At 34.1% G+C, this 15,725-nt stretch overlaps 1 protein-coding gene across 10 annotated transcripts in view; it reads left to right on the top strand.

Annotated features, from left to right (window-relative positions):
• The window catches only part of Scaper (S-phase cyclin A associated protein in the ER), a 460,757-nt gene that overhangs the window by 82,491 nt on the left and 362,541 nt on the right, over positions 1–15,725 (top strand). For all 10 annotated transcript variants that reach the window (XM_046428027.2, XM_046428024.2, XM_046428026.2 and 7 more), the window contains 2 exons: positions 2,139–2,255; positions 10,473–10,630. In XM_046428027.2, coding sequence (XP_046283983.1) covers positions 2,139–2,255; positions 10,473–10,630 — 275 coding nt within the window. The remainder of the gene's footprint in view (positions 1–2,138; positions 2,256–10,472; positions 10,631–15,725) is intronic.

Genomic DNA, 15,725 nt, shown 5'->3' with positions numbered 1-15,725 from the left:
CCTTTGTCTAAAATAAGGTAGTTGTAATTTTGTGGATTGGTCTCTGTGTCCTCTATTCTGTACCATTGGTCTACCAGCCTGCTTTGGTGCCAGTACCATGCTGTTTTTGTTACTGTTGTTTAAAATCTGGTAACTCGATACCACCTGTTTCACTTTTCCTGCTTAGAATTGCTTTAGCTATTCTGGGTCTCTTATTTTTCCAGATGAATTTCATGATTGCTTTTTCTATTTCTGCAAGGAGTGTTGGCCCTAATCTCCATCACATGGGAACAGGCCCCAAATTCCTTAATAAGATACTTATAGCACAAGAGTTAAAACCAAGAATCAACAAATGGGAGGAATTCAAACTAAAAAGTTTTTTCTTAGCGAGAGAAATAATATGTGAGGTAAATAGGAGCCTACATCCTGGGAACAAATTTTTATCCCTCACACATCAGATAGAGCTCTAATCTCTAGAGTGTACAAAGAACTCAAAAAGTTAAACAACAAAAAAATAAATAACCCAATCAACAAATGGGCCAAGGACCTGAACAGACACTTCTCAGAAGAGGATATACAATCAATCAACAAATACATAAAAAAATGCTCACCATCTCTAGCAATCAGAGAAATGCAAATTAAAACTACTCTAAGATACAATCTCACTCCAGTAAGAATGGCAGCCATTATGAAGTCAAACAACAAGTGCTGGTGAGGATGCGGGGAAAAAGGTACACTCATACATTGCTGGTGGGACTGCATATTGATGCAGCCAATTTAGTAAGCAGTATGGAGATTCCTTGGAAAGCTGGGAATGGAACCATCATTTGACCCAGCTATTCCCCTTCTCAGACTATACCCAAAAGACCTAAAAAGAGCATACTACAGGGACACAGCCACATCAATGTTTATAGCAGCACAATTCACAATAGCTAGACTGTGGAACCAACCTAGATGCCCTTCAATAGATGAATGGATAAAAAAAAATGTGGCATTTATACACAACGGAATATTACTCAGCACTAAAAAATAACAAGATCATGGCAATTGTAGGGAAATGGATGGCATTAGAGCAAATTATGCTAAGTGAAGTTAGCCAATCCCTAAAAAACAAATGCTGAATGTCTTCTCTGATATAAGGGGGGGGGGTGTGACTCAAAATGGGATAGGGAGGAAGACCATGAGAAGCACTAAATAGGGAAGAGAAGTGGGGGGGAAAGGAGGGAGAAGGGGAATTGCATGGAAGATGGAAGGAGACCCTCATCGTTTTACAGACTACATGTATGATGTTGTGAGGGGGAAAAAAAAAAAGAAGTGTGTCACATTAGATTGGGTAGAGAGAAGTGATGGGAGGGGAAGGGAGGGGAGGGGGCGATAGGAAGGACAGCAGAATAAAATAGACATTATTATTGCTGTATGTATATATGTGACTGTATAACCAATGTGATTCTGCAACCTGTATAATCAGAAAAATGAGAAATTATACCCCATTTGATTCAAATGTATGATATGTCAAGATCATTGTACTGTCATGTGTAACTAATAAAAAAAAATAAGTTAAGGTACATTTCTTAGTTTTTTCCAACAGAGAGCAATGGTAATGAAATATAAAACTAGAAAAAGACAGGTTTAATTCTTAAATAAAGAAGAGAATATCCTCGCTCTTGTTCTCATGGGTGATTAAGAGGTAGAGGAAACAGACTTCATATTTTCACATGTGTTCTCAATTTATTCCTTACCATTTTCTTTCTGTCTTGATCCTTCCATAAACTTATTTCTTCAGGATATTGGACAAAGTAACATGAATTAATACCATTGCCTTTGAATGTTTTCTAACTAGGTACTAGGTACATGTAAGCTTGTAAATTATGAGAAATATATTTCATGTCTCTGTAACTTTATAACTCTTTTGAGGCAAGTAGAGTTCTTTTGCTCTGCTGAACTGTGGGGAAAATCCTGGGCCATGCATCACTGGTGATTTCTCATGGGTAATATGCTAACTTTCTGATAAGCAATGCTATATGGCAAAACTATGACCTGATTATGGTCTCATTAACCATATGAAACTATATACGGACTCATTAATAACCAAGAGAAAAAGATTAGTTTGTATCCCCCTTTTCTGTTAATCTAATCTGCTGTATTTCTTGAATTGGCAGACCAACATCACTGGCATGGGAAGTAAAGAAGATGTCTCCAGGACGTCATGTGATTCCAAGTCCATCAACAGACAGAATAAGTGTAACATCAAATGCTAGAAGAAGCTTAAATTTTGGGTAAGATAAACTCAAAAAAGCCTACTAACGACTGTATTACATTACATTATTGTCTATAGGTAATGTAGGTATAGTATGTCTGGGTTTGTGTGTTAAAGCAGAATATCAACCCATGGAAGGGAACAGTTTCTGCTAAGGTTTCTATTCTGGTAGGAGATTTTGCACAAACTCATTACTTGATGAGACTGAAAGGACAGAATACTTGCATAATGAGTCAGGCAAAGCAACTTATTTACTCACAAATAGGCAGGAAGAGCTGGGCGAGGTGGTGCAGGCCTGTAATCCCAGTGGCTCTGGAGGCTTAGTTAGGAGGATTTTGAGTTCAATGGCAGCCTCAGCAATGGCAAGGTGCTTATTAGCAAATCAGTGAGACCTTGTCTCTAAATTAAACACAAAGTAGGGTTGGGGATGTGGCCCAGTGGTTGAGTGCTCCTGAGGCAATCCCCAGTACCACCTGCCCACCAAAAAAAAAAAAAAAAAAAAAAAGAAAAAAGAAAAAAAACCCAGGAAGAATAAACAGAAGTCTAGCATGGCAAGCTGATCCTTTGAAGTTTAGGATTGCCCAGGTCAGATCAGTCTCATTTGTATGTGCTTCATTTCTCATTACAACTGTGAAGGACCCTTCAAAGTACTTGAATTTTTGAGTTCAGGTCTTGCAGGACATGCTGTTCTAGGTGGACAAGGATGAATTTTGATTGTTCTGGATAATTCCCCCTTATCTCAGGATGTGAATTTTTGGTACATTCTTCCTGATAATTTCAAGCCAGAGGGGGAAGAAGTTGGTTTACCACGCTGTGTTTTCCTACATTGTGTATATGTTTGAAATTGTCTGAATAAAAATTTTTAAAAATTCAGGAGAATTAATATTTAACTTTTAGGAAATGTGATATATTCAAAGGTAATTAGTGTTCCAAAGATTAAAACCTATTAGCCTATTTCATGCAAAATTATTCATGTGATAAACTAGCAATTTCTTTTTTTTTTTTACAAACCAAAATTATTAATAAAGAGATAATACTCAAAACTAATACCACAGTTTTATAATTTATGCTGTTGTCTTTTGAATGAGTTAGAAGAAAAGAGTTATAAACAAAAACTACATTTTTGCTGTCTTTTATATTTACCTATGTAGTTACCTTTTCTGGTTTTTTACTGGTGCTCTTTTATTTCTTCTTATGGATTCAAATTAATGTCCATTGTCTTCTTACTCTCAGCCTAAAAAGGACTCCCTTTAACATTTCTTTTTAGGCAGGTCTACTGGTGAGAGATTTTTCTGTTTTTGTTTATCTAGGAATATCTTATCTTTCAGTTTTGGAAGAATAGTTTTGTACTACATAGAATCCTTGGTTGATAGACTTTTTCTTCTAGTAGATTGAATATGTTATTTCACTGCCTTCTAGCTTTCATGGTTTCTAATGAGAAATCAGGTGTTATTCTTATCAAAGAGCTTTTAATGTAATGGGTCACTTCTCAATGCTTTCAAGATTCTCTTCCCATCTTTGGCTTTCAATAGTTTGATGATGATGTATCTGTGTGTGGACCTCTGAGTTCTTGGAGTTCACTGTTTCTGTTGGATGTGTAGATTAGTTGTTTTACATAAACTTTGGAAAGTTTCAGCCCATTATTTCTTTTATATATCTATCTGTGAAACCATGTTTCAGTGTAGTATGATGACTTTAATTCTTTAGGATAAATACCAAGGAGTGTAATAATGTGGTCATATGGTGGTTTCATGCCTAGTCTTTTGAGGAACATCCTACAGATTTTCATTTTTGTTGTGCTAATTTACAATCGTATGAACAGTGTAACAGTGTTTCTTTTTTCCACATCTTCTCTAGCATTTTTTATTATTTGTATTCTAGATGACTGACTTTCTGATTGGTATTAGATGAAATCTCAGTGTAGTTTTGATTTTTGGCCCCTTATTTCTTAAAATATTCTTTCTTCTCCCTTTTCTCTGAGAATCCACCATACATATGACAATACTTTTTTATGGGGGTAGAAGATACTGGTGGTTAAATCCAGGGCTGTTCAACCACTGAACCACATTCCTAGCCCTTTTTATTTTTTATTTTGAGACAGGGTCTCAATAAGTTCCTATAGCCTTGCTAAATTACCCAGGCTGGCTTCAAACTTGCAATCTTCCTTCCTCAGCCTCCCAAGTTGCTGGGATTACAGGCGTCCACCACTGCACCTGACCATATGATGATACTCTTATTGGTGTCTCACAGGTCTTTAGGCTCTGTTCATTTTTCTTCTGATTTCACAGAACAGATGATCTCAGTTCAAGTTTGCTGATACTTTATTCTGATACTTTATTGAGTTCCTCTAGTGAGTTTTTAATTTTAATGTTTTTAACTCCAAAATATCTATGTGGTTATTTTAAAATGTTTACTTTCTCTTTATTGTTATTCTGCTTTTGATTAGACTTCATTATCATACTCTCCTTTAATTGTTTAGACATGGCTTTCTTTTTTGAGGTTCTTTAAAAGTGATTGTACTAGCTGATTTAAAATCTTTGTTAAATCTAAGGCTGCTACTGCTCTCCTTCTATGTCAGGTAATGTTTTCTTGTTTATTTGCATGTATTTTGATTTTTTGTTGTTTTTTAAAACTAGGTATTTTAAATAAAATGTGGTAGCTCTGGAGTTCAGTGCTGCCCTTGCTAGGATTGTTATTATGCATGTTTATTTGTTACTATCAGTTTAGTGAGTTTCTTAAAGTAATTCTGTAAAGACTTTTCTTTGTTTTATGGCCTCCAAAACCTCTGCTAGTTAGCTTACTCATCAGCTAATGATTTGGCAGAAGTTTCCTTAAATGCCTTGAGCCAATAAATCTCTTAGTTCTTGAATAATTCTGTGTGTCTGTTGGAACATACTGTCAGTATGGTCTGGCAGTATCTAGCGCTGCCTTTGCTGTCTCTTCCCGTTTTCCCAAAGCTTCAAGGTTAGTCAGAGATGAGACATTATGGGCCTCTCAGATTTTTGGGGGAACATGCATATAACATGTCTATTTGTAGAATATGTCCATTTCTAAGAATATGTTGGAGCTTTCAAAGCCCTATGCAGAGATTTCACTTTCCAGCTTTTCCTTTAAAGGTTTTTTGGTCAGTCTTTGTTTGCCTCAAATGTTATTGCTACCTCTAGTAGCTGTGATGTTAAAAATTTTCTCATTTGTTTTCTTCCAATGTCCCTGGGGAGATTTATTTTTAAGAAAAATTTGTTTGGACTCTAAATTTGTTAGAGTAAGTCTTAACATGTAATATTTAACGAAAGGATAGTAAGTAGTTTGCTCGGAAAGTTCTCTTTTGTCTTTTTTTTTTTTTTTTTTGTGCTGGGGGATTGCACTCAGAGGTGCTTAAGCACTGAGTTATATCCCCAACCCTTTTTATATTTTATGTTGAGATAGGATATTGCTACGTTGTTTGGAGTGTTGCAAAATTGCTGAGGCTGGCTTTGAATTTGTGATCCTCTGCCCTCAGCCTCCTGAGCTGCTGGAATTATAGGTGTGTGCCACTGCTCTTAGCTTTTGCATCTTTTAAACCTAACCTTTTTTGAGAACCTTTCTTCCCCAACTCCCACCTTTTCACAGTTAACAACTTTCACCTTATTACTGGTAAACCTTGGATATAAGTTGTATTATTACATTTGCAATGTGTTATTATTTTTTAATGTCTTTTTTTTTTTCCCTTCTGTGACCATCTTTGAGGCAAGATCTTTGCCATATGTCTGTATTATAAGCACTCTGGAAGTGTAGCTGGCCCTTAGTAAAAGAAGTTCAAATGTTTGTTCATTCAATAGAATCAAACTTTTCTTTTTAAGCTTCTTTATGGAATTATCAGATAGCATTGCCTTTGATGAAGATTCCTGGACTTCATAAATTACAATAATTAGACCTTAGTCAAATAGGGTAATGAATGTAAGCAAACGAAAATAAATATTTGTACACACAAGCATCATTTTAAGTTAACTTGATTTTAGTGCATTTGAGTGGTCTGTGGTTCAAAGTATTGTGTAGTACCTGGTTTATTTTAGCATTGAAAGCCTTCAGTGAATGTGTGGTAAAATTTCTCATATTGTTCTCCATATTGTTGGGTTAATTGACAGTATTTCTCATCACTGGAAATCAGTTTCTTTCAGCTTGCTGAACAATTGTGGCTCATAGGTTACCTACCCTTAGTTTTTCTACTTCCTTCTGTTCATGTTGGTTGAGTTTTGTTTATTCTGAATATGTTAGTAATTATGAAACTTGATGTATACAAGCTATGTTCATTATTTTAACTCATAATTTAAGTATTAAGCAAACCAGTAATATATGAGTGCAAAAAGAGTCATTGTTTTTATGAAAATAAGAGAATTTTTGGGAAACTTTGATAAAGATATACTGTTAAAGTTGCTACAAAATGAGTGACTAGGACAGCTATGAAAGTTTGTTGAAAATAGGAGAAATAGTATCACTTCACTTTAAGGAATCAGAATTGAACATTGTTAGTGAGGCATCATGTTGTGTATCATGTGAGAAATGTACACAAAGAAAAACCCAGTTTTAATACTCTCTGTCAAGATTAGCAAATTTATATTATTAAAATACATGAGCAAAAATAAAAGTTTAAGGTACTATGAAATTTTATTATTTTCTTTTATAATATTATTGAACTTTTAAATTATGTGCCAATTCATTTATTTTTTAATTAAAAACATTTTTTAAATTGTCAGTGGACCCTTATTTATTTGTATGCAATGCTGAGAATCAAGCCCAGTGCCTCATGTATGCTAGGCAAGTGCTCTACCACTGAGCTATAGCCCCAGCCCTGCCAGTTTATTTTTAACTGATATATAAAAACATTAAAAGGGTACGTATTAATGGGGTACCATGTGATCTTTCAGTAGATGCATACATTGTTGATATATAAATCAGGTTAAACATCTATTTCCTCAAATTTTTTTTTCATTTCTTTATTGTGAAAATAATCAAAATTCTTTGTTCTAGCTTTTTGTTTTTATCATTATTAGAGCTTTATGGTTATGTACAATAGTTGGGTTCATCTCAACAACTCATACATGCATGGAAATCAATTTCAGTTCATGATTCCTCCCCTTTTCTTCCCCCTTTGCTTTTCTGTATTCCCCCTCTTCTTCTTCTATTCTATGAGACTTCGTTTTGCTCAAGTATTAATTTGCATTTGATTGATTCCTTATGTAATCTTATTCTTCCCTCTCCCTTTCCTTTATTTTAGTCTAAATTCAGCATTGAGAGCCAACATTCAATCTTTGAGTTTCTGAGTTTGGCTAATTTCACTACACATGATATTCTCCATTTCGATCCATTTACAGGCAAATGCCATAATTTCATTCTTTTTAATGGCTGACTAGAACTCCATTGTGTATGTCACAATTTCTTAATTCTTTTATCGATGGCCATCTAGGTTATTGCCATAATTTTGCTGTTGTGAATTGTTCTGCTGAATACATAGATGTGGCTGTGTTGCTGTAGTTTGCTGATTTTAGATCTTTTGGGAAAATACCCAGAAGTGGGATAGCTGGGTGTTATGGTAGTTTCATCCATAGTTATTTGAGGAATCTTCAAACTGCTTTCCAGATTGGTTGTACTAGTTTGCAGTTCCACCAACAACATACAGGTATTCCATTCTCCCCACAACCTTGCTATCATTTATTGTTATTTTTATTCTTGATCATTGACGCTGATTGGAGTGAAATGAAATTTTAGTTTTGATTTGCATTTCCCTTGTTGCTAGAGGTGTTGATCATTTTTTCATGTATTTATTGGCCTTTTGTGTTTTTTTTATTGTGAAGTTTCTGTTGAATTTTGCCCTTTTATTGATTGGGTTATTTGATGTTATTGGGGTTTTTTGGTGTTAATTTTTTTGATTTTTTCTGTATATTCTGGATATAAATCTCCTTCGGAAGAGAAATTGGCCAAGATTTTCTTCCATTTTGTAGGCTCTCACTTCATGCTTTTAATCATTTCTGTAGCTGTGCAGAAGCTTTTTAGTTTAATGGCATGTCACTTATTGATTGTTGGTTTTATTTGTTGTGTTTTGAGGGTCTTCTTAAGGAAGTCTGTGTTGCACCTGTATGATGGAGTGTTGACCCTGTGTTTTCTTCTACCAGTTGTAGAAGAAAAGATGAAAGATAGGAAAAGGTGAAAGATAGGAATCTAATTTTATTATATATATATGGATATATACATAGATATATTTTTGTTACCCTTGTCAAATATCAGATGGTAATAGGTTTTTCTCTGCATATTTTATTCTATTCTATTGGTCTTCATGTCTATTTTGGTGCCAATACCATGTTTTTTTTTTTTTTTTTGTTAGTACAGCTCTGTAGTATAATTTCAGATCAGATATTGTGATGTCTCCTGCTTCATTTTTCTTGCTTAGTATTGCTTTGGCTATTCTGGGTATTTTTTTTGTTCTAATTAGTTATACATGACAGTAGAATGCATTTTGTGACACATCATACATAAATGGAATATAACTTCTCATTCTTCTGGTTGTACATGATGTAGAATTACACCAGTTGTGTAAGCATATATGCACATAGGGTAATAATTTCCAATTCATTCTATTATCATTCCTAACCCTATACCCGCTCCACTCCCTTTACTCCCCTCTATCTAATCCAAAGTACCTATATTTTTCCCTAGCTCCTCCACCCGTTGGTTATTATGAATTTAGCATCTGCATATCAGAGAAAACATTCTGACTTTGGTTTTTGGACATTGGTTATTTTGCTTAGCATAATGTTCTCCAGTTCCATCCATTTACCAGCAAATGCCATCATTTCATTCTTCTTTAAGGCTGAATAATATTCCATTGTGTACATATACATCTTCTTTATCCATTCATCTGTTGAAGGGCACCTAGGTTGATTCCATAGTTTAACTATTGTGAATTGAGCTGCTATAAACATTGATGTGGCTGTGTCACTGTAGTATCCTGATTTTAAGTCCTTTGAGTATAAATCTAGGAGTGGGATGACAAGGTCAAATGGTGGTTTCATTCCAAGTTTTCTGAGGAATCTCCATACTGCTTTCCATAGTGATTGTACCAATTTGCAGTCCTACCAGCAATGTATTAGTGTACCTTTTTCCTACATCCTGGCCAACATTTATTGTTGATTGTATTCTTGATAATTGCCATTCTGAGTGGAGAATGAGATGGAAACTCAGTCTAGTTTTGATTTGCATATTTTTAATTGTTAGAGATATTGAACATTTTTTCATATATTTGTTGATTTGATTGTATTTCTTCTATGAAGTATCTGTTCAGTTCCTTAGTCCATTTATTCATTGGGTTATTGTTTTTTAGTTTAAGTTCTTTGAGTTCTTTATATGTGCTGAAGGTTAATGCTGTATCTGAGGTGCAGGTGGCAGAGTTTTTGCACCATTCCGTAGGCTCTCTCTTCATGTTATTTATTGTTTCCTTTGCTGTGAAGAAGCTTTTTAGTTTGATTCCATCTCATTTATTGATTCTTGATTTTCATTCTTACCTTTAGGATTCTTGTTGAGGAAGTCAGTTCCTATACCAACATGATGAAAAGTTGGGCCTACATTTTCTTCTAGTAGGCGTAAGGACTCTGGTCTAATGTTAGGCACTGTTTTTGATCTCAGATTTCTCTGCACCAAGACATACCTTGGAATCACCTGAAATATGGCTTTCTTTAGTCCCCTTCCCTTTTGGCCATGGTGAGTTGGCTCCAGCAGCTGTTGCTTATGGTGGGCTTTCTTCTTTATTTTGTTGTATCCAGACTTCTGAGTTCACATTGTGCTCTAAGTGTCCAGTATTAAATCCCAGTGAAATCCCTCTTTCACCTACCTCACTGAGAACCTGTATTTCCACTATCACGGTCTCATGCTATGGAGCAGCCTGGAATGTGGCCTCTTCTACTCTCCCATGTTCCTTATAACTCTGAATAATTTTTTTATATTTCCTGCTTCAATGAATTATTTATTTTGAGGGATCAAGTAAGTCTTGTGTATTATCCTTAGTTTCATTTCTTCGTAGCTAGATTAAAATTAATGACTTACCAGTTTAGATCAAGATAAATCTGTGAATTTAGTCACCTTAAATATCTGTGATAGTATAATAGATACATGCATACAATTAATTTAAAATGTAATATATTAAGTATGTATTTAAAATTGTTACTTTAATATTTAATTTATTAGGTGTATTTATTTATCTCCATAGGGGTTCTCCTGGCACAGTGGCTGCTCCACGTGTGGCTCCCACAGGTGTCAGTTGGGCTGACAAAGTAAAGGCTCATGCAGGCTCTACCAATTCTTCAGATTCCGCACCTGCTCAGCCCTGTCCACCAATGGCAGTGCAGAAGACTTCCCGCAAAAATGGCAAGTGACCTTGAATTAGCTTTTTTATGTAGTAGATAAATGTATATTCAAAAATATTTACACAGTTTAAAATTGGTCTCATTAGAATTATGTATTTATCCTTTTGCATCTTCTGTGTGATTATACACTGCAGAATAGGGACTGTGGTGTGTGTTAGTTTAGAGCTTGCCTAGTGTGCACAAGGCCTTGGATTTCATCCCCAGCACTGGGATGGGGGGGGAGTTGCCAGCTCCACAAAACGTTCTTAAAAGCTGAGCATAACCATTTTTTAGCACAGTGTGTTAGCCAGTAGAGATCATTCTAGTTTTAGGTTTACACTGTATACCCTTTAAGAAGAATATCTTTGTTAGTTTATTTATATATATTTTACAATTGTTTTGATCCAGAGAAGAAAATGACAGTCTGCTCCATTCTTTAGGCAGAATATACTCTTTAAAAGTAGCATATTACAATTTTAGCTCTTTAATATTTGATTATTTTGGTTCTTCAAAATAATCTGTTTATGGTTGTTCAAACATTTATTCTCTAAGCTGTCAGAATAATCAAGGAACACAAATAAATAGATAGTGTGTCATTATGAGGGTATGATTTATCCCACAAGAATTTCCTTCATAAAATCTTTTTCTGTAGAAATCTGTGGATTTTAAAAAATATATTCAGAGTCTGGGATGTGAGAATGATAATAAGTAATAATGAGTTTGTTATGAGTAAAGGGGAACTTCAGAAAATGCTATCTTTTTCCTTTAGTGGAAGAGCCCTTTGAAACTTCTTGGTTCAGAAAGACATATTTTGGTGCACATAACAAAGGCCTTGCTATCTTTGTATTATGGATATACTTTGATTTGTTTTGGATTTTGGTATTAGCAAGTTGTATTGGCTTATTTCAAATAATATTCTTTATTTTCACCCAACATTTTGTACTTGGTTTCTTCATATAGGCTGAGAAGTAGCACCTTGCTAGTAGGTAAAAATTCTGTATTTGTCTGTTTTCTTTTGCTGTAACAAAGTACTGGGTAGATTACAAAGAGATTTATTTAGCTCACAAGAGACTGAAAGTCCAAGATTGGGTGACCCCATCAGTTAGGCCTTTAAAGTGGACCTTATGGTAGATAGTATCATCATGATGGTAGTAAAAGTAATCATATAGTGAGACAGGAAGCCAGAGAGCAGTGTATGCATCAGGTTCGTGGCCACCCCCCCACCCTGCCCCCACACGCCTTTAAACAATCCACATTTGTGGGAACCACTGGGATCCCACTAGAATTACCTTAATCCTTTTCAAGGGCAGTAACCCCTAGTGACCTAATCACCTCCATTAAGGCCCTACTTCTTAAGCTTCCACCATCTTAATGCTGCCACACTGAGGACCAGACCTCAATTACATGAACCTTTGAGGAACAAACCACATTCAAATCATAGCAAGTTCCTTCTCTGAGAAAGAGGTAGGAAAATATGAAATCAATACTCTCTAATTTCTATATCTATAAACAATCTGAGAGAAATGTGTTATAAAAATCAAAGTTGCAAAAACCTTAGAGTAATTATATAAAATTAGCACTTATGGGTTTGTTTAAATGAATACTTTGAGATTATTCATGAGAAATCCATTTGGTTGAGATGAAATGAGAGACAATGATAGATAATGAACTGTGCTTAAGGAAACCGTATTATGGTATTGGAAAATTTTGTTTTAGAACACCTTCACTTTTAGTTTTGGGGTTTTAGTGCATTGTTGTGCTCAGTGAGTTATGGCATATACCTCAAGTAATTGGTAATAATGGTAGCTATTGTAATGAAGTTTATAACTATATGCTATAAAATAATTCTAATTGAAAATGATTGACCACATGCCTTTAATTTGTTTATTCCCAAGCCCAGCTAAAATGATATAAAAGGATTTAAAAATTCAGCTTAAGAAAAAGGAGAAAAGATGATATGAACAGATTCTCTGGAAGTTGGAAAGAAGAAAGGTTGCTTGTAACAGGATTTCAGTGAGTTAGGTGAATCCCAAGATGCAAAAAAGAGACAAAACTGAAAAGCAATCACAGAATGCCCAAAAGTTGGAAAACTGGTGTTATATTTATTTTTGGAAGTAAGGGTACATGGAAGGGTGGTACTTTAAGGAGTTTAGTTTCCTGAACCCTCCTCCACTTAATCTGAATTGTAGCAGGACTATTCCACTCTCATTCCAGAAGAATATTGGAGGTTTATTTTTTAGAGGTGGTAGGAAAGATAGTATTTGATCCAAAGGACCACGCACATTAGAAGGTAAGAGTAGTGTATTTACAACAGGGGTATAAGTGAAAGACTCTCTAAAAATTAGTGTTGGGGACCCTCATCTTCACTTCCCCCTCCAGCCCTCTTTTCCCACCTAACACCCAGGTTTTTCAGATCAAGAAAAACCATACCTGAGGAACACATCCAGATTTGATATAGATCAAAAGCTACTGGTCTTCAAAACTGATACTATGAAATAAATGTCTGCTGATAGTCTCCATCTTTCCATAGTTTTTGGACTTATTTATCATATATAGCTTAATTTTTTAAAAATTTTTTTAGTTGTAGATGAACACAATACCTTTATTTTGTTTATTTATTTATTTAATTATATTGGTGCTGAGGATCGAACCCAATGCCTCACACATGCGAGGCAAGTGCTCTATCACTGAGCCACAACCCCAGCCCCTTTCATGTATAGCTTTTTAAAAACATCTATGACTGAAAATTAAAATGACTCAACAACTTGTGGGTTTACTTTATAAAACATTTGTGGTAGGTTTTCAGTTATTTCACCTTGTTTTTCTTTAACATATCTCACATTTTTTAACAGTATATATTTAAAATTATAGAGCCTTATTTTATTTTATTTTTTTTAATTTATTTTATTTATTTATTTTTTAATTTTTATTGTTGGTTGTTTAGAGCCTTATTTTAAAAGTTTTTTTTTGTGTGTGTGTGTCTGTGTGTGTGTGTGTATGGGAGTGGGAGTGTGTGTTTGGCAAGATTATAGAGTATAATCAGACCATCCTAATGCTGTCAAGGTTTGGTTTGTGATGTTATTAAGGTTGATGTATTTTAGTTTTGTTCCTGTTCCTTTAGGGGTCTCAGCTGAAAATCTAGGATATTTTTAAAGCCCATTACATCCCTGGATTCCAACTTTTGTTTCCTTAGCACTATATAATTGTTGTAAAATCTGTTCTGCTCATTAGCTTTCCAGCTGTTGCTTTCTGCTAGGTTTCTAGTTTTTTTGGAGTTTTGCCCTGTATATGCAAAGTCCAGCCCAGCACTTGTCAGGCATGTTAAGGGAGATGGAATGCAGATTTTTTGGCTCACTTCCTTATAGTACCCATGCACCCCCGCTTTCTGAGATTTTTGCCCCTGACATCCCAGTTGCTTTAGACTCCCTGAACTTCTAATTCTGTTTCAGCCAGTTGGGAATGCTGGTTTTTGCAAGAAATCATTTCTCCTGCTTTCTGAATTTGAAATGTCTTCAAGCAAAATGCTAGGGTGAATGTGGGTCTAATGTTGTTATTCCCATTTCAGGAATTATAGTTTCTTAAAACTTGCTTATATTGGTTGCTTTCCACAGCCTTTAAACAGTCCATTTATATATTTTGTGTAGCCTTTATGGTTTTTATTGGCAGGAAGAGGGCAAGTTTTCATACAAGTTAGTCTGTCATTGCTGGAACTGTAAATCTAAATACATACTCAAGCGCACATGGAACTTTTACGGAAGCTAAAATGTGCTAAGCCATTAGACCAGCCTTAGCAGGTTTCAGGTGATGGAAAGTACTTTGTCATGGATCACAAAAGGATTAAATTAGAAATAAATTACAGTTACAATAGCTATACAATTCTGAAATTTTTGAATTTTGGAAAGTAATTTTATGTGGAATCAGAAAGGGCAATGAAAATTTGATAAAATCAATTGAACATGGAAGAAGTTGTGAGATAAAGCTATGCTTTGAGGAAAAATTTTAACTTTAATTGTACATATTATAAAAGAAATAAAGCTAAAATCCAGTTTAATGTCTTTTACATCCAGTTCTTGTTACAAAAGAACTAGTTAAACCAAGGAACATTAAAAGAAGGGAAATATATTAGGTGATAATGAGACATTTAACAAAGCCAAATAGACTAATACAATAAACAAATCTTTACTTATACCGATCAAGAAAAAGAGATAAGGTACAATACCAGCAATGAAATAGAGGATGTGACTAGAGATTATCTATAGATATTAAAATGATAGTAAAAGGAAATTATAAGCAGCAGCATACAAAAATTTGGAAAATTAAAAGAAATTGACAAATTTCTTGAAAAAAAAGCAACTTTAAATTTGCATTTCAATAATTAGAAAAACTTGAAGAGACTTGCAGATAACCTTTTAAAAATGTGAGTCTGAAATTAAAATCTCTTCACAAGAAAATTCTAGCTCAAGATGGAATTCATCTGCAAATTCTTCCAAACATTTAAGATAAAAATAATATAAATCTTATAGAAATTCTTCATAAGAATAAAAGAGATTGTTTTATGGGCTAGCATAATCTTACTATAAAAACCTAACTAGGAAATTACAATAAAAGATTATCTTTTGAACATTGATGTAAATAGTCTAAATAAAGTATTAATGAAATACTGTGATAAATAAAAATGATAATATGTTATAGTCAGGCTGGGTTTATTTCAAGTGCTCTTCAATTATTTGATTGTATTGATATGAATTTACTGTAACTTTATTAATGGCATTTGTAATATTAAAAAATGTACAAGTAAAAAGTTTGAAATGAAATATAATTTTTAGCTTTGTGCACCTCTATCCTAACATTATTCTAAGTTTTTAGGAGTTCTCTGACAGTTTAATTACATGATTTGCTGTTCTTAAACATTCTTTATTATGGGAATAATTTTTCAATATAGTTTTCACTGAAGGTTCATTAAAATTGTAATTTTTCTGTAACTATTTTCTCAATTTCTAAGAGACCTGCTATAGTTTTTATTTTGATATACTTCTCTTTTTACTTGTTTCAATTATTATTTCAATTTTTTTTATTATACGATAGTGTTTGTGTTGGCTGTCTTATTGGTTAATAGA

The sequence above is a fragment of the Marmota monax genome, unplaced genomic scaffold, assembly GCF_021218885.2.
Source record: "Marmota monax isolate L192 unplaced genomic scaffold, Marmota_monax_Labrador192_F-V1.1 WCK01_AAM20220418_F8-fsc00111, whole genome shotgun sequence".
Taxonomy (NCBI): domain Eukaryota; kingdom Metazoa; phylum Chordata; class Mammalia; order Rodentia; family Sciuridae; genus Marmota; species Marmota monax.
Note: the sequence above shows the minus strand (reverse complement) of the source record. Positions and strands in the feature narration are given on the sequence as shown.